Genomic DNA, 19,399 nt, shown 5'->3' with positions numbered 1-19,399 from the left:
TGTGGCGGAGATGTGCTGGACAGACCGCAGTATGCAGAACATACCCATATCCATGGCGACATACACCGATGGTGTATGGAGTGTAGTGGACAGTGGGCGCAACCATGTCACCCCAGCCAGTGGGGTAGTTTGGGGAAATGTTGCCTGTGACGTCCCCCCGTAAGCGTGAGCAGAGTGGGATGGCCTGGCGTATGCCAGGCCAGTGTAGGGGTGTGAATAAAAAGCACGTAGCCCTGGGTGTGGTTCTCTTCCAGAATGCCCAATGTCTCTGCCAGGGCAGCACCTCTCACCCCGCCACAAGGTCGTCGCTGTGAGCGGTGTGGCCTGCGATCCTGTGCCCCTGCAGCACACCTGGCCGCTGGTTCCCAAACTTGACTTGCCCGCCCCTGCACACCCAGGCCTCACTGCTCACCTGCCGACACCGGCATGTGTTGAAGAGGGCCCACCAGGTGCTGGTGCAAGCTCCAAGCACTAGGCACGCGAACCTGGCAACCTGGTACGACCATCAGGTCTCCGTGAGCAAGGCCCGCAGTACTCCTTTCTCGTTGACGTACTCTACCGGCATACACAGCAGACTAGTAGGTCACACATTTGGAACTGAGTCTTGATAACAGTATGACAGAGAACTTTATTTATAGTAGATTTGAAGTCACTATACTCCATTTGATGTGGTGCCGCCAAGTCTTAGCAGTGCATCACAACCACAAGATTCTGTGGGCCCATACGGACTATGCCCTCGGCCTACGCTGCGCCCGAGTAGGTCACACAATTGGAACTGTGCATCAATTTTTCAATGGCAGAGTACATATCATTGCACGCAAGGAGAAGTGTAAGAGGATGACGCGTTGCAGTCAGGAGGGAAAAAGGATCATCGTTACGGAGGTGATCGAACATTACTGACAAGTGCCCTGGTTTCACTAACTCTGTGCATCGCGAGCCAATGACACGTGGCTGTGGGCCACTGCTGACAGCTGCCTCCGGCCTACACTGCAGTCGAGTAGGTCACACAGTTAGCAATGGTCGAGTTCATAACATTGTACCGGTATCATTGCAGACTGCTACCCCTCTCAGCCCCGGTGCCACCAAGTCTGTTCACCGTCATTCATGGGCGCTCTCTGTTTGAACTTTGGTGGTGGCTGAGTCTAAGGACTGGTGGTTGTCATCGTCCTCATGTAGCTGATACATAAATGGTGGTGAAAACAAGGATGCAGCATTCCACTCCTCCATTTGCTGCTACCGGAAGGCTTCTGCCCTTTGCAACATGCCCTGGAGGACACCCTCCACTGTCCCCCACAGCCCTCAGCCACATTCACTTTGGACATAAATGAGGACCCGCACAGTCAACGTGGCCCTACCTCAGTGCACCGCAAGTCACCGTCCCGTGGCGGGGTGCCGGTGCCGGCCGCTGTGCATCCGGGGCCACTAACTCTGTGCAGCTCAAGTCATGGACCCTGTCTAATATAATATTGGATGGCCTCTGTGATGATGGCCTTGGGGTCATCAACGCCATGTGTCTGTGGCCCTGTGTTTGCTGCCTCCGGCCTCAACTGCGGCCCACCAGGGCTCACACATCAAATTGAGTCCTGACCGGCCCGGACGTTGCATCACCGCAGGAGGCACATGCCACCAGGACCAACTACAACCGCCAACTGCCAGTATCGAAACAGTCGTACTGGCAGACTGACGGAGTTGCTCACACCTGTTGTGGATGCCATCTTCTGCCTGATCCCCTGCTCAGCACTCCTGGTGCCACTAACTCAGTGCACCACAAATCATCGTCCATTACTGTTTTGGTTATGTGCTGTGGAGAGCTCACGCAGTAATGTCACCTCAGGCAGTGTGGGAGACCTGGGACAATGATGAGGGAGATGATGCAAGTGTGACACCCCCCCTACTGCAGCTGCATCAGGAATGTCTCGAAGGGACACAATCCTGCACACTTTGTTCACAAGAGCACGCTCCACTTTAATGCCCCAATCTCAGTGCACTGCAACTCTCGGACACTTCTGTTTGCTCATTGTGTGACCTCAGGACTTGCTCTGGCTACCTCCATGATGCTCCGCAGTTGTCTCTGTAATGATGGTATTGTCTGTTCATGTATTCATAGTGTTCACTGTTGTATTTGTTGCCAGCACCAGAAACTCCCTGAGGACTAGCTTACACTCACCCCACACACATCCAGCACAGGCGTCACTGTACATGTGACCCTGCTAATAAAGGGGCCGGGCACACGTGCCCATAGCCAGTTGCACAAACTATCTGCTTGTGTCCGTGTGGTCATGATGTGTGCATGAGGGCCCCCGGCCCTACAACATTACATTGTGCTGTGTACAGCGGACACAAACCATGTCATTGCAGGCAGCGGGTTAGAGCTTGGAGATGTAGCTTTGTTGTCAGCCACTCGATACTTAAGAGGGGTGTACTGGGCCATCGTACGGAGGATTAACGTGGGTGTGTGGATGGTAATTCCGGGGCTCTGGGTGTAGATGAGTACAGGAAATGTGCAAATGCATATGTCTCTGTCGCAGTGTGGGTCTCCTTTGTGGGGTGTAGGTGGTCCCTGATGGGACTTCGAACCCCATATGTAATGTAGTTTGGCTTCCATGAGCTCTGAGCCTAGCCCCACCTGTTCGGACACCTCCTTTTGGCATTCTGACACCTGACATTGGAATGCAATGTGTGCCTCGGTGAAGTGTTGGGAGCCAGGCGTGGTGGCAGGCGCTTCCTGCTGTGTGGTCTGTGCAGGGGTGGGGTAATCTTTGTAGCTTGGCTGCCCTGCTCCTGGGGATGGGTTACCTTAGATGTCCAGTAGCTGTTGTAGGGCGTCAGTGTCGAAGGTGTGGTGGTCGTCTCCAGCATCACTGATGGGTTGTCCGGTCTGCCCTGCTGGAGGTGTTGTTTGTTCCTCCGAAATTTGAAGGGGAGATGCATGTTAACATTGTGTTGACATTTATGTTGGTGCATTGTTCTTGTTGAAATGCATACTGTGTGACAATGGACATTGTGACTGTTTGGGTGGTGCTGGCAATTTGAGGGGGGGCAGTGGACATTTGGACTACGTGACGGATGTGAGGTTGTACACGTACATATGCATCTCACAGTTCCCTGCTCTGTCCAATGTGATTGGCCTGTTTCTGCGCATGAGCGGACCCAGTTGTGTCCCCTGTTCTGCAGTGTCAGTGTTGTACTTTGTGCCACATTGTCGTGGGATGTGCTCTGATTGCTATGTGTGTGTGCTGCAGTGTGCCACGGGGATCAGGGGCATGATCCTGGGTAATTGTGGGTGTGCAGTGTGCTACACATCATTATGCATGTGTGCCAATGTGCCCATCTCCCCACGCCACCCCCAGTCCCTGGTCATTACTCACACTGTTGTTGTTGTGTCAGGTCCGTCCAAGCTGTGTCCGGACTCCTTGCACTGTCTCCACACTTATGACTGTGGCCTCAATTTCCTCCAGCTCCTCCTGTGGTGCATGACTCCCACCTCCTGTCGCCGTTGCTGCCTTCCTGTTGGCATCAGCTTTGTGCCTGGTTTAGGTTTTCACATCATGCCAGCGCCTCTTGGCCTCCTCCATTGGCCACCTCGACACTCCGACTGCATTCAAGGTAGTCTAATTGTGGGTCAGTTGATGGTAGTGTTCTGTCACCTCCGTGATGCTGATATGGTTTACCTGCGGACTGCACCCTGTCTTCCTCTCCCTCTTTTCCTTGGCCTTCCCCAACCCCGTTGTTCCTTGCTGGTGGTCTGTGGGGCTTGTGGGGTTCACGTTGGTGTCTGTGCTCAGTCAGGGTGCATCCCTGTTGCTACGCACATTGGATTGTTTCTGGTGTGTTGTATTTGTAGCTTTTATAGTGCATTTTCCCACCAGACACGTGGGATTTGCAGGCCTGTCGCTGGTTTTCGCTGCTTTTTGTATCGCGATTGGCCTCATCGCAACTTTTTTTGCGTTCGTGTTTCGCATCTTCGCGGCGTGGTGTTGATTTTATCACGGTCATTTGACGCGTTAACTGGAGACTATCGCATGGTACCGTCGTGTTGTGACTACTTGGTTAACATGGCGTAATTTTCCCGAGATAGACTGGATTGTTGAGTGCTGAGTTAATTTACTTTTCCAATGGTTATCACACGTTCTTGAAAATATCCCCCTGGGCGTACCACACACAAGTGTTATGGGTAAATTGAGAGTTATGAAAAGTTACAACAGATTTTTTTCTTCTATGTTAAGTTAGGGTCAGGACTATTTAGTTCAGTGGCCTCTGCTCTGCAGTCGTTAAAACTCCGAATTTTCCGGCAGCAGGCAGATCTCTGTACACTTTGAGCTATCCTCTTGTTTAAATCGACCACGTGGCTTTGCCTGATGTGTTTGTGACTGCACTGCAGTCCCTTTTGATCTACTCCATGTGAAACTCCTTGTCCTGGTATTGTTACAACATCTGCAATTGGCCGGTTTAATATCGGGTTAATGTGGTGTTTTGCAACTAGCTGGTGTGAAGTGCAATAGGGAACTATAAATGACGTGTTTTGTAAAGTTATGTCTGCCACTGCCTTCTTGCTTCACAGCATAGTGATTCGTAGGTGCTATTGAACTGCAACACAGCGATGCACATGTTATCGACTTTGGAAGGATGAGTATCTGGTTTGCACCGCTGCAGTTTCACACATGCAGGCTGCACAAGGATTTCAGCAGCAGATGAATAAATCTGTTGGGCTATTTCATTGCTTTAGAGTTAACCTTCATGGACTTTTAGGTCTGGCTTGACAGTGCAACTGTCACTTGACTTTTTAACATACTCCAATATTATTCTGCAGTTAATTGCTTCCACGCAACACCATAGCCATTCCCTATCTGCTTCACATTACCATATAGCATTACAGTACTATACATATAGTACGATACAGTGACCTATTGGCATTGCTAGTACTTTTTTGGAAGGAATATCCACCTACTGTGGCTTTCTCTTACCTCAAACAACGCTTCATTTGAGGGAAGGGGAATGTGTGTGTGGAGGGGTGGCATGGGATGGGGAGACTGGTCTGGGGCAAAGGTTGGAGTCAAGACTCTCAAATCCACCGAAGTCAAGTCAGACCAGGGACTGGTGTCTCTGGTTTATTTTTGGGTGTCAAAATCCCACTGGAAAAGCTGATAGATCTGGCACACATATAAAAATGCAGGAGTGGCCTAGGAGCCCAAGCACATCAGCCCTGGCACTGAAGTGCACCCCACGCAGCACCACTCTATGCCACTCCATACAACGCCACTGCACGCAACTGCACTTCACTCTATGCAATGCCGCCTCACTCTGCACAAGTGCACTCCACGCAAGTGCACTCCATTCTGCGCCACGCAACACCACGCAGCGTCAATCAATGCAGAGCGACCCACGCAAATGCCACTTCTTGCAATGCCACACCACTCTACACAACGCCACTCCTCTCCCCACAATGCCACTCCTCTCCACACAATGCCACTCTGCTCTATGCAACACCACTCCAACCAACTGCACTCCACACAATGCTACACAACTGCACTCCACTTCATGACACTCCACTCAACATCACACACTTCACTGTACACAACACCACTCCACGCAACACCAATCAGTACAATGCCAATCAATACAACCATACCATGCAGCATAATACAATCCACATAATACCACTCAACACCACAAAATTCAAATCCACCTAATTACACACTACTCAGTACCATATAAATACACCCCACAATACACCCCATGGAAATGTATACCACATAACAATCCACATAAAAACACTCCACACGATTAGGGGTGGGCGGAATTTGCGAAATTCACTTTCGCAAACTATCGCGAAAATGTTAAAAATCTCCACAAACACGCGGAAATATCGCGAAGACGCGGAAGTTTTCTTCCCGCCCGTTCGTGATATTTTCTGCATGATCGCGGCTCGACAATTTACCCATGCGGTTGCTCACGGGCGCGAGATCTCAATCATCTCATAATCTCGTGGTGCATGATCGCGAGAAGATAGACGTGATCACGCGACGAATGACGTGATTGCGTGACAAATGACGTTAAGGCGGGCGCGAACTGTCGCGAGACAGCGCAAATGGCTACCAACAATCCAACATCTTATGGAGAACACGACCGGATCGGGAAAACTTGTCGGCAAACGCGGGGATTCAGGTAAGGCGATCGCGCGCACGCGAGAATGTATTTTTTTACAGCACGAGCAAGAAAGAAAGTCAGATGCGGATTGCGGAAATTTTGACATTTTCGCGCTCTCCGCGGAACGCGAAAATGTCAAATTTATCGCAATTTCCGCAAGCGGAACGGAATTTTATCCCAGGCCTACACACGATGCCACATAATTCAACATCATACCATAAAATTCAACAGCACACCACATAATTAAACTCTGCTACATAACACTCCACAACACAAAATACCATCCATCATAATTACACTCCATTACACAAAATCCCACTCCACATAATTCTAATACACTCAAATACACATAAATTACTATCCACATAATAAAACTGCACACATAATAAAATTGCACACAATAACACTACAAAAATCCACTCTTTACCACACAATTCCATGCCACACAATGCCACAACTAACAATTCCAATCCAACCCACATAATTCCACTACACACCACATAGATCCAATCGATAATATATAGGTAAGACATTGACATTTACAGCAGTAGCTCTAACACTCTTTCTTTTTTCTACACCCAAGCACACAGATCTGAAGCTTAGCTCCTAATCTAATTCTTTTTTTAATCACCAAACAGGTTAAGCTATCCATGCAGTTCCACACCACACAATTCAGCTCCACACATTTGCAATCCACACCACATAATTCAACACCAAACCACATAATACAACTCAACACCACAATTACACAACACACCACATACATATCATCCACACCACACAATTACACATTGTGCCACAAAATCTAATAGCACACCATATAATTAAACTCCAGCGCAAACCACTCCACAACACAAAATATCATTCCACATAAATACACTCCATAACACACAATTCCACTCCACATAATTCCAGTACACTCAATACCATGTTTTACCTATCCATATAATTTCATGGTGCACCATACCACATAATTCCACTACACAAATCCGATCAATGTCACACCACACAATTCCATGCCACACAATTGCACAACTAATCCAATTCAACATACATAATTCCACTACACACTACATAACACATTGATAAAAGAAATTGCCATTTACTATGCCGGTAGCTCTAACTCTAACACATTCTAGACAGATTGCATTTTCAGAGCTTGGTCTTAGTGCAAATAAACCACTCGTCAGCATTTTGCATTAAGGCGGGTTTATTGGGGCATTACTTGGGACAATACCAATAGTATACCAATAGATTTTGACAAAAAGCCTGATCTACTAAGAACCAGACTGGGTATCAAAACAGACATCTCCTTGGAACAGGCATTACCAAGAAGAAATGTTTTTATTTTTCCTACAACACCACATATTGCTTGTGTGCTGAAGTGCACAGGGCACATCCAGGGGCCTATTTACAAGCCCTTTGCGCCACCGTACTTCACTTTTTCCCATGTAAAAAGTGATGCACCGGTGGCACATGGGGGATGTAAATAAGCCCCCCAGTGTGCAGGATCCTTCTGAAGTTGTATAAGGATCGAACTTTTCACTGAAAGAGTATAATCCCAATTCTAAACCTAGGCTTCACACTTCATACTTTCCTCTACATCATGATGTGTGGGTGTGGGTAGCTGATAGCCTAATTAGAGCGCCAGTGTAGTGGAATGTGGCTCTGGGCTGGGCCCAGCTTCCCGCAATGTAGCACAATGCTGCGTTGTATGAAAATGTATACAATATATGACTAAGTGTCCACAACCTAAAGCATGGGCACAATTTGTAGAGTCATGCTTTGAGTTGCAATACTTGCTTTATCCTGAATCCCTCACCTGTAGATCCATATTCCCCTTTTTCATAGATGTCCTTTTCTTTTTGAGTGACTTTTGTCTTGAGTTTCTTCTCCGCACACTCAGACTGCTTTTTCTTCTGTTGCCATTTTCACTAGAACTCAATGCTGACATACTTTCATCAAAGATGCCTGATTCATCAATTGAATCATATTCAGTAGTCTCTTCTTCCTCTACTTCACTGTCTTCATTCTGACCCTAGAACAAGGCAAAATCCATAATACAGATGAAAGAAATACAGGTTTATCACACGGTCTATATGCTGATAGAATCTGTGCAAGGTCATTTCTTCGAGCAAAACAGCCTAATCCCTTAATATATGGCTTAAAAGTGAATGTGACACAATGTAGGATACATTTGTTTATAGGTATCGTACCAATACACTCTGCAAATCTACTTTCCTCATTGCATGGTAGAACATGTTAATTCTGAGGTATGGAATAGGCTTGAGGATGCAGTAATTCTGAGCATACTACTTTCTATCTTTTGCATAAAGACAAACGAATGCAGTAGTCAAGACAAGTCAAATAAGCTTTATTCAAAATCACATAGTAAATTATAAAGGCTACAAAAATATAACATTATCTGAATTACAAGAACAGTTAAAAAGATAGGTAAACACATAGATAAAAACAGACAAAAAAAATTCTACAGCTGCTTCCTACAACTTATAACAGCCAGTAAAAACCTTGACAATACAGCACATATATGCAAACTTGGAAGGGATTGCAGGTAGATAAAGGCTGGTCGAATTGGACAAAACCAAGCAATTTTAATAGAGGTTTAATGTAGCATTTCTTCAGGTCTGAGTTAAATATAAAGAGAAAAAGGATATGAATAGTACTCTGCAGTGATGCATTGTCACATCGGCATTTCATAGGATCGTGCATCCAGTTATTAATGATGGGGAAGCTGGTTAAATGATGGAAAATATCCAGCTTAAACTGCGTCAGCGCAAATCTGTGACGCGGGTTGTTTACAATCGCTAGATAAGGTTGCATATCATAGCTAGTCAGAATCAGTTGGTTCTTCAAGACAGGGTGTTTCTTAAGCTCAAGAGATAACCACAATTCCTCAAGTAGAAAATAACATTTACATTTTAGGACTTTCCTGCGAATACTAATCAAAAGCTCAGGGTGGTTAAAATACTTCTGTTGGCTGATGTTGGCCAGAAAGTCATGCACAAATTTAGCCAATGGATTTTAAATGCAGACATAGAACTAAGGGAATCCTATACAATGGAATGGTTAAGCTCCATATATTCAGAGGACCAGATCTTATGCCAGAGCATGACTGGCAGAACCTTGATCAAGTCAGCTAAATAAGGGGCTCCCAAATAAGAATTACAAACAAAAGTTGTGCACCTTCTCTGGAGGGAAAGGACATTGTTCAGAAATGTGTTTTCTGCTAATTGAAGTAAATCAACTTTTGAATATCCCCAAATCTCAGACCCATACATGGCGGTTGGTCTGCATTTGCCCTTACTGTTGGTCATCATTTCCCTTGGATGTTTAATGCTCAACTTCCTAGAGAAGTTCAGCAAAGCCGCAGTGATTTTAACACATTGGAGCCTCCTTGACTTAACTGCACTGTTCCAGTTCCCTTCTTTGTTAAGTAAAAGACATAGGTATGAAAAAGTAGGTGTAAACAACATCATAGTACCCTCAATATAAATATCACAACAGTTTGTAGCTCTTTTCCCAAGTTTCATTACAAAGGTTTGGCTAATATTTATTTTTAAGCCATGATTCTGCATAAACTGGGCAAATTTATTGAGTAATCACTGTAAGCCCAGGGGAGTGTGGGCCATTAGAGCAGCATCATCGGCATATAAAAGTGCAAAGATCGATCGATGCCCGACTTGGGGTAGGTCAGTACATTTGCCTTCGAGAGTACTGCCCAAACTATTAAGGTAAAGATTAAACAGGAATGGAGCAAGTACGCAGCCTTGACAAACTCTTCTGTCTATGTCAAATGGCTCAGTAATTTTACCGTTTACTCCATAGAGTACCTTGCCCGACCCGATGCAAACAAATGCCTAAGGAAGTTAACACTTGCATAATCTACACCCATGCTGACCACGATTGACCACAATGTACAACAAAGTCAAAAGCAGAGAATAGATCTACAAATGCCAAGAACAGGCTGCCTCCTTTAATGTGCACATATTTCCCTGTAAGTAGGTTCAAATTAATGCCTGTTCAATAGTCGCCACATCTGGGCGAAAACCATACTGCAAATCTGAAATAAGGCTATCCTGCAAATTACCTAGAAGAGTGCGTTCGGCCACATTGACTAAGGAGTCCAGCAGAGAAATTTGTCTATATTGCATTGAATTATTGTGATCTCCCTTCTTATAAAACAAGTCAATGGGAATCCCATCAGGGCCCGGCATTTTACCCCCTTTTGCTCACCTTCAGAGCCAAAACTACCTCATCTAAAGTAATGTCAGGGTAGATCTGATCGGTCGGGGGTAGTATTGTTGCCAGATCACTCGTGGGAACTGATGTAGGAAGGGTAGTGGCAGTAGCCCCCTTTTTTGAATAGAGATTAGAAAAGTGGATTAGCCATTCAGCCTCTGTGATTGCGATCTCAAAAAGTGCTCCTCCCTACCCTCATATTTAGCCAGTTTAAAAATGTATTCCTGAGTGAAACCCAGGATTCAGGAGCAAAAGTAGAGGCGAAGGGGACATTAGCTAAAATTACCACGGAAGGTGTAGCTGTGGGGGGAAGCTCCAAGTGCTCAGATTTCTCAATAGGGAAAGAACGTTGTAAGTCATTATTAACATTATTGGCTGAGGGTGGATTGTAAAGGATGTCACATTTTGTGGGAAATTGATTATGCGGGTGAGACAGACCTGTTGGAACAAAGGAGTAGGGTTAGGACTGCAGTTGGTTGTAAGTCATTATTAACATTATTGGCTGAGGGTGGATTGTAAAGGATGTCACATTTTGTGGGAAATTGATTATGTGGGTGAGACAGACCTGTTGGAACAAAGGAGTAGGGTTAGGACTGCAGTTGGTTGGGATATTATTAGGTGAGGGTACCATACGAGTGTTGGCTGGAACTGGAAGTGATTGGAGTAGTTGAAATTGCTCACATTGGGCTGGACAAAAAATGTTGGGCCCTACTGGGTGCTGTGGGTGGACCGTTGTACCTCACTGTGGGGTGACAACCATATGGCACGTGGAACATACCCAGCAGGTCCATACACGTTAGGACAGTGCTTTCAATGACTTTTAATCCCTCAGTAAGAACACTAAATGAGAGCCTAACCATGTCTGTTAGAGCTTGTTCTTAAGCTTCCAGAGAGGAGTAATCCTCAGTTGGTGTGGACGGATTGTTAACTGATGCTGTAGTGGGCTTTCTTCGATGTTGTTTATTCTGGGGAGTTATTTCCTTTGGGCGCCTTACTGCCCCCCTCCCTCCCTGGGGATCTGGAAAAGTCTGGGTCAGTTTACTGGACGGTGTTTTATGGTGTTTTCTCAGGGGTTGAGTGACTAACAAACATGAGGAGGGGGATTTGGCAGCACTCTCATCCAGTACCGTATCGTCCGACTGCCCCCTGCTGGTTAAGCTACCATCATTGGGAGTGAGGTTTGAAATGGTTAGTCCCTACAATAGTTGGAACCATTCCAGAATTGTCAACAGTACAACTAGTTAAGGATCCCTCAAAGTTCATCATTTGCTTTTCAATCACCTTCATAGCACCAGTGATTTAGTTCAAAATAGAGGAGGAGGCTTGAATTTTATTGGGGGATTTTGCCACCATCCCACCCGTCCCGCCAGTCCCACCTGGGTGTTTCCTTTTCACCATAACCAGGGACTTTCTATAAACAATCCTAATGTAAGCATAGACCTTACACAGTCAACAGAAGGTCAAGGTAGCAGTTCGCACCCTACCCCAGAAAAGGTTTGCAATAGTCAGTGTTGCAGATTGTTGATATCTAAAAGAGTTGGCAGCTGTACCCAGATCTATGCGAAGAAAATAAAACAAGTGCACAGACTAGGCCTGGGCCAAAATTCCGTTCCGTTCGCGGAAATTGCAATAATTTGGCATTTTTCGCGTTCCACGGAAAGCGCGAAAATGTCAAAATTTCCGCATTCCGCAGCTTAGCGATAATTTGTTTCTTGCTCGCGCTGTAAAATAATACATTCTCGCGTGCGCGCGATCGCCTTACCTGAATCCCCGCGATCGGCGACAAGTTTTCCCGATCCGGTCGCGTTCTCCACGAGATGTTGGATTGTTGGTAGCCATTTGCGCTGTCTTGCGACAGTTCGCGCCCACAGTAACGTCATGCGTCGCGCGATTACGTCTTTCTTTTCGCGATCATGCACCACGAGACAAGTGAAAACAAGCTGGCCGCGCCCGCGAGCAACCGCATGGGTAAGTTGGCGAGCCGCGACCACGCAGAAAATACCGCGAACGGGTGGGAAAAAAACTTCCGCATCTTCGCGATATTTCCGCGTGTTTGCGGAGATTTTTAACATTTTTGCGATAATTTGCGAAAGTGAATTTCGCAAATTCCGCCCACCCCTAGCACAGACCTCAAGAGTGGCTTGCAGGTGTACGAAATAAGAACAACCAGAAATCCTTTCCAGTAAACTTAGGGGGGTGGCCCTGCCCTGCCTATTCCTGATGGTGACCATCCAGAGCAGGGGAGCCCATCCTGACTCCCCCGTTCTGAGCCAGGATGGGCTCAGAGCGGATGAGCAGTAATGCTATTATGGCGCTGGGAGGGCTGGCTCCGCCTCCCGCACTGAGAGGAGGAAGCTGGGGGACCGAGTCCCACCCCAGCCGTCTGCTTGTGTCCCAGGCCTCGGACGGCCGCTCCACAGCAAATCTGCTGCCAATCCCAAACGAATGCAGTAAATGATGGGGCATGTGTTCCATATGCCTTGTAATTGTGTGTGTGTGTGTGTGTGTGTGTGTGCATGTGTGTGTGTGTGTGTGTATTCACTAGAAAAACAAAGGTTAAAGTGATGTTATAGTTAAGTGTTGAAATGAGTTAAAACTAGCACTTATAAACTAAGGAACCACTGCAACCTGCCAATTATAGTTCAGAGAATTCATTATAATTTGTGCCCCCGCCATGCCCTGCTTATAACCTTGCATTTTACATCACTCATGACAAGTTAAATGACATCTTTGATAACATCACCAATGATATAATTGATGACTGCATTCACATTACTGCTTCTCAAGCTACTCTATAAACTCCTAGATCCTAGATCATTTGTATTAGACCTCATCAGTCAGGCATAGCTTAATTCCAGTTTCAAAGTGTGCATGTGACCTACATCTGAGCATACCCATCCCACTTAGAGCATTGCACTGAAATATGTGAAAAAAGTGATGATGAAATGCTTGAATGAATCTCAGCTACTAGTAATTACTTGTGCCACATCCAAGTCCATCACTATTTTGCACATCATGCTAATTTAGGTTGGAAGATGCTAGATGAAACTTTGTCTTGACCCTGCTCCAATCAGGTCAGTCAAGCCTTAACAGCCAGGACAGGTCCTCCCTAATCTGGAAAACAAACAACCCAAGGTTGGGTTCACACTCACTAGAGCTCATCAGTCAGGTTCAGCTTGATTCCAGTAGCACAGTGTGTACGATGTCCTGCTTCCCTCTCTGTCACAACCCCCTCTTACGTCCTCTGCATAGTATTCTAGAATGCAGGGCTCATGTTTCTTTATCAATATGGCGTTCTAAGGCACGCTATGATATCATGACTGATGTTCCCCGTAACACCCTCATGCCCGATATTCCCCACGCACCCTCATGACTGATGTTCCACTACTGTCCTCAAGACCGATGTTCCCCCTACACCCTAAGACTGATGCTCCCCCAGCACCCTCATGACAGATGCTCCCACAGCACCCTCATGACCGATGCTCCGATAGCACCCTCATGACCAATGATCCCCCAGCACCCTCATAACCGATGATCGCCAGCACCTTCAAGACTGATGCCTCCCCAGCACCTGTGATTCCTTTATGCTTCAATCCAAGCAAGCCCCCCACAAATTCCATGAACCAATGGATTATTTGCACCCGCTGTTTGAGGGCCTTGGTGTGGTCTTCCACTGAATCCCTGCAAGCTTCCCCCAGAATCGCATGAGGCAATGGCAAGCAATGCTCCCACTGTTACTGGGGCCTTGGAATTGTTTCCCATTATGTAACATGAAGCAAAAATTGTACAGTCATTGCCTGGTATTCGGTTTTGATCAACAAGTTGCACCTGCAGTGTAGTTAATGGTATAGCTGTCGTCCTGCTCAATTACTATGGTCCAATTGGTGACGAGTGTGCGCCCCTGGAACAGATGTATACGAGTTGCTGCTGGGTGTACAGGGATATATAATTATGGGGGGAGATTTTCTTCTAATACAAGACTTACGTCTTGATACGTTCAATAAGGGGAAAAAGCTATTAAAACCTAAAACAAATAGACTTTTAAAAATTATTAAAGAGGATCTCGCCTTACTGGACCCATGGAGGGTAGACCATCCAGGTACTGCTGAGTTCACGTGCTACTAAGCGAGATTTAAAATGCATCCCTGCTGGATTTTCTTTTTGATTAGTAATCGGTTCACAAGGGGAGACTCTTTGATTCTCTCTAATCCATTTTCAGATCATTCTTTAGTATCCTTAATTTTACATTTGCCTGCCCCCAGAAGGAAGAGTAATTTTTTTGTAAAACATATTTTATTGGTTTTCGAGATCTTTTACATCATATACCAACATGTTACATTTTTGCAGCAACCTTATTTCTTTCTTATAACACATTTACATATACACAATACAGTTCCGCTGCAATATGGTTGCACTGATTTGTTCTATAGAATAAGTTTAACAAGTCATATCCCGTTTGGGACAGGAAACCCCATTATTGATAATACCTTTGTCTCATTGTTACAATAAACAATCCCCAACTCCCTCCTCCCTCCCCTCCCCCGTCTCACGTGTGTGTCTGTGTACTGCGCCTTTTGCATCTCCTTATATATACTCTTGGCAGATCTGTGTGTGCTTATTATACATCTCCCTGTCCATGCACTGTTGACAAGACTTAGGTACCCTTCCGCACTGACAATTTTACACTCTACTTAGGGTCTTAGACTTCGTCTACCGATTTTATGGCTTCCAGCATTACATCCCATTCCAACGCTATTGGTGTTTTTCGCAGTCCCCTTAGTTCTTCTTTACGCAGTGCCGCACTCTCCGCCGCGCCCCATCTCATCATTTCCGTGTGCCATGTCTGCACATCCGGGGGTATGCACGACTTCCATCACATAGTTATATTACGTATAGCTAAGATGAGCGCTAAATCTATAAAGCGGTGTGAGGAAGTGCCGAGCATGTCCCATCCCTGGCCCATATATTGTAACCACGAACACCCACCTGCCGGTGCTAGGACCCAGAGTCCTGCTATACACCAGGCGCCCTTGGGGAAAATAAACACCTCCTTCCGTGTTCCGCCCCTACAGGAACCACTTGCGCAGGACGTCACGAGAGAAGGCGGGAGGAACCCCGGAAGTAGTTGGGGGATAGAGAAGAGAACGGACCAATCCACGGAAGACCAACGCGAAGAAGCCAGAAGAAGGGGGAAGCTAGCGAATGACGAGACGGTGAAGGAGGAAGACGCGGAGTACGAGGAAGACGTGAAACCGGGAGAAAATTAAGATGAAGAGGAAGACGAAGACGAGAGGTGGTGTGAAGACTGATGGTCACCACAGGAGGAGGCTGTGGAGCGGCCACAACTCAGGAGAGTTGCGGCGGAGCCAGTGAGTGATTCGGGACGGGAAGGGAAGGAGAGGGTCGAGTAGACAAAGGGGGGGGAGGAGGGGAGTAGGGACTGAGAGTAACAACGCGGGCACGTTTGATTGTCACCAAAAGCACCAACCCACATGCACTACCCCTCCCTGTAAATAGACCACTAGTGTGAGTAGGGCAGCCTAAAAGAGAAGCCGGTAGTACGATAATCCACTGTATACTCTTCCTCCCCCTATTCACCCATATATCTAAATTCCCTATCCTCACGAGTAACACTACCCGGCCATAGAGATGTGGAGATCCACCACCTGGGTATGGTGAAGGGACTATCCTAGCAAACGGGCATATACACTAGAAGACTGACGGCTCCTCTTTTCTTTTTTTACGCTCATGAGCCTCCGTGGGAGAACCCCAACAAGAGAAGAAGACCTGACAGGCGAGGGTCCTACTGAAGACGACGCCTCCCCGGAGAAAGAAAAGAACCCCGAGGACGCCAAGGAGTCACCTACCCCCTCGAAACCTTTAACCAAAACCTTAAATAAAAGTCGCCGACAGGCACCCTATATACAGCCTCCTCGTCTGTTTATTCGGCCTGCCCTCCCACAAGTGGTGTCAGAAGTTGGATTGACTGAAGACATGGAGTCTGTACTCGCCAAGATGGCTGAAAACCAAGAGAGCCTGGGAAAGGAAATGGAGAAGTTTTTGTCGGTGGTAGAAGAGGACAGAGGAAAGTTGCAACAGGTATTGTCTGAACAAGGACCACCACATGACACTGCCATAGGAAAACTCACGAACGCTATCGGACAACAGAGGGCCCCGAGCACCCTACCGTCGGTCATCCTACAAAAATACGTGACAGGAGAAGATCCAGATTATTTTTTTAACAACTTTGAGAGAACGGCACTGGCAGCAGCCTGGCCATTTGATAAATGGGGTCAATACCTAGGACCTTTACTTTCGGGAGAACTTCAAGCGTCCTACCAAGCAGCCAACATCCAAGGAATCACCCCATACGCCGAAATTAAACAATGTGTCCTAGAAAGGTTAGGCGTAGACGACGAAACATATAGGATGCGGTTCAGACAAATTAAGGAGGGTCCCCAAGAAACTCCCAGGGCCTTGCATTTCAGAATAAAAGATATGGCTGATCAGTGGTTGAAGCCCGCCACCGCCACCAAAGAAGAGATCATGGCCAAAGTATATTTGGAGCAGTATCTGTCCTCGCTCCATCCACCCATTCAGAAGTGGGTCAGACAACACGCCCATCTCACCCTGGAAACCGCAGTGGAGATCGCAAGCGCCTATAGTAGAGCCCAAGAAGTCCAAAAAGGGCGGGAGGGACCCCCTGGAAATCCGGGGTCAGTGGGCTACATCGTCCATCTCAACCACCCTTGGTTCAAAAACCAGAGCCTGCTGCTATTGTTCCTGGACCCCCAGTGTTCAGAGTTCCAGGTCCTCCTGTACCAAGAGCCCCTATGCCTGGACCACAATGTTGTAATTGCGGGGTGTTAGGACACATAGCACGTTTCTGTCCACAAAAAGAAGAACCCATGGAAATAGGGGTGGCAAGAAACTTCTGTTGCCTGTCACAGACTGATCAGTCCCCGCCCAATCGTTGTGGTATAACTGTGAATGGACGACCCATGAAAGCTTTAGCAGGCACTGGATGTCGACAGAGTGTGATACGTCCCCAGGAGTTGGGGCCTGAGCTAGGTGAATCTGAGGGAATCGTGAATATACAGTGTGTCCGTGGGGACACAAAGCAGTATCCTACTGCATATGTACATATACAACATGCCACCGATCCTGGATCACAACTAAAAGTCGGTCTCATTTCAAGGCTACCAGAACAGTTCATATTGGGAAATGACTACCCACAACTATCTCAATTGCTCAATAAGGCAAAGCCGGACGGTAAAGACTGGTGGGCCGACACCCCTTTCTCCCAGGATGACAACCCTGAATGGCCCCCTTCCAAGCCTAGGAAAACCAAAACCCAAAGGCGAAAAGAGAAAAGAAAGCCCGCCATAGCATTGCCAGTCCAAACAGAAGACAACCCATGGGAAGATGACAGAAACTTTCATGCGGCACAAAGATAAGACCCCGTCTTACAAGAAGCCTGGAATCAGGCCCTGCCAAACGAAGACACTTTACATGTATGTCCCTATTTTTTTATTAACAATGGACTATTGTACCGAAAGGCGGAGGCCAACACAGTACCCCAATTACTGGTTCCCGGTTCCTTTCGGGGAAAAGTTCTATACATGGCTCATAGTCATCTATTGGGGGGTTACTTTAGCAATGAGAAAACCGAGCGATCAATAACCGAAAGGTTCTATTGGCCAGGGATATACAGACAGGTGAAACAGTATTGCAGGGAATGTGCCATTTGCCCAAAAAATAGCCGATACAGCCCCCCTAGGGCCCCGCTCCATCCCCTGCCTATCATAGATGAACCCTTTTATAGAGTAGGGATGGACATTATCGGTCCTCTTCTGCCCTCTCGTAGTGGATGTCGTTACGTGTTAGTCCTAGTGGACTATGGTACGCGGTTTCCGGAGGCCATCGCCTTAAGATGACCAGACGCGTCTAACATAGCCAAAGCCATGATCACTGTCTTCTCTGGAGTCGGATTCCCAAAAGAGATATTAACCGATCAAGGGACCCCGTTCGTGTCTAAATTAATGAAACAGGTGTGTACCCAATTGGGTATCAAGCAGATACGAACGGCGGCATATCACCCCCAAACGGACGTTCTGGTCGCGCGTTATAACGCTACTCTTAAGCTCACGTTAACAAAACACCTGGCCCTAGAATCAAAGCGGTGGGAAGATTTACTACCCTTGGCTTTGTATGCTGTTCATTGTAAACCTCAAAAGAGCACGGGATATTTGCCGTTTGAGCTGCTTTATGGCTATCAACCCCGCTCTCTGTTAGATATGATACGTGAACAATGGGAAACAGAACCAAATAACACTACACCCCTCATAGAGTAAGTGAGCAACCTAAAAACGCATCTACACCAAATACGTACTATAGTCAGGAACAATATGGAGAGAGCACAAGAGGCCCTAAAAGCCCACTATGACAGGAAAGCCAAGACTCGAGTCTTCGCAGTAGGGGACGCGGTATTGTTAATGATGGCATCCTCGGATCATAAACTCCTAGGGCAATGGCAGGGACCCTACACTGTGTTAGAACAGGTAACTCCTGTTACCTATAGACTAGAGCTCGACAAAAACAGAGGGACGTCACAAGTATACCATGTTAACCTCCTAAAGAAATGGGAGGGACCACTCCCGGCCCTCATAGGGAACTCAGTCGCTTTTACTCCCTTATATGATCAATGTATCGAATCTGAGCTACCAAACCATCTATAGAAAATTGGTCAGTTTTCTCGAGACTAATAATTTATTAGACAGTACGCAAACAGGTTTTAGGGCCAACAATAGTACGGAAACAACTCTCCTGGCCGTGCTTGATAACATCAGAATGCTGGTGGACCAGGGGAAAACAGTTGCCCTAATCCTGTTGGACCTCTCGGCGGCATTCGATACCGTCCCACACAAATTGCTCCTGGAGACACTAGCCACCAGAGGCATTAGGGACAGAGCACTGGGATGGTTGCGGTCCT

General features: G+C 46.8%; 1 protein-coding gene across 1 annotated transcript in view; it reads right to left on the bottom strand.

The window, feature by feature from the left end:
* LOC146789325 (ATP-dependent translocase ABCB1-like) overlaps positions 1-19,399 on the bottom strand; it is a 1,722,143-nt gene that overhangs the window by 563,273 nt on the left and 1,139,471 nt on the right. The window contains exon 17 of the mRNA XM_085631119.1: positions 7,970-8,185. Coding sequence (XP_085487245.1) covers positions 7,970-8,185 — 216 coding nt within the window. The remainder of the gene's footprint in view (positions 1-7,969; positions 8,186-19,399) is intronic.

Source organism: Triturus cristatus, chromosome 10, assembly GCF_964204655.1.
Source record: "Triturus cristatus chromosome 10, aTriCri1.1, whole genome shotgun sequence".
Classification (NCBI taxonomy): Eukaryota; Metazoa; Chordata; class Amphibia; order Caudata; family Salamandridae; genus Triturus; species Triturus cristatus.
The sequence above is the reverse complement of the archived record's forward strand: the minus strand, read 5'-3'. Positions and strand labels throughout refer to the sequence as shown.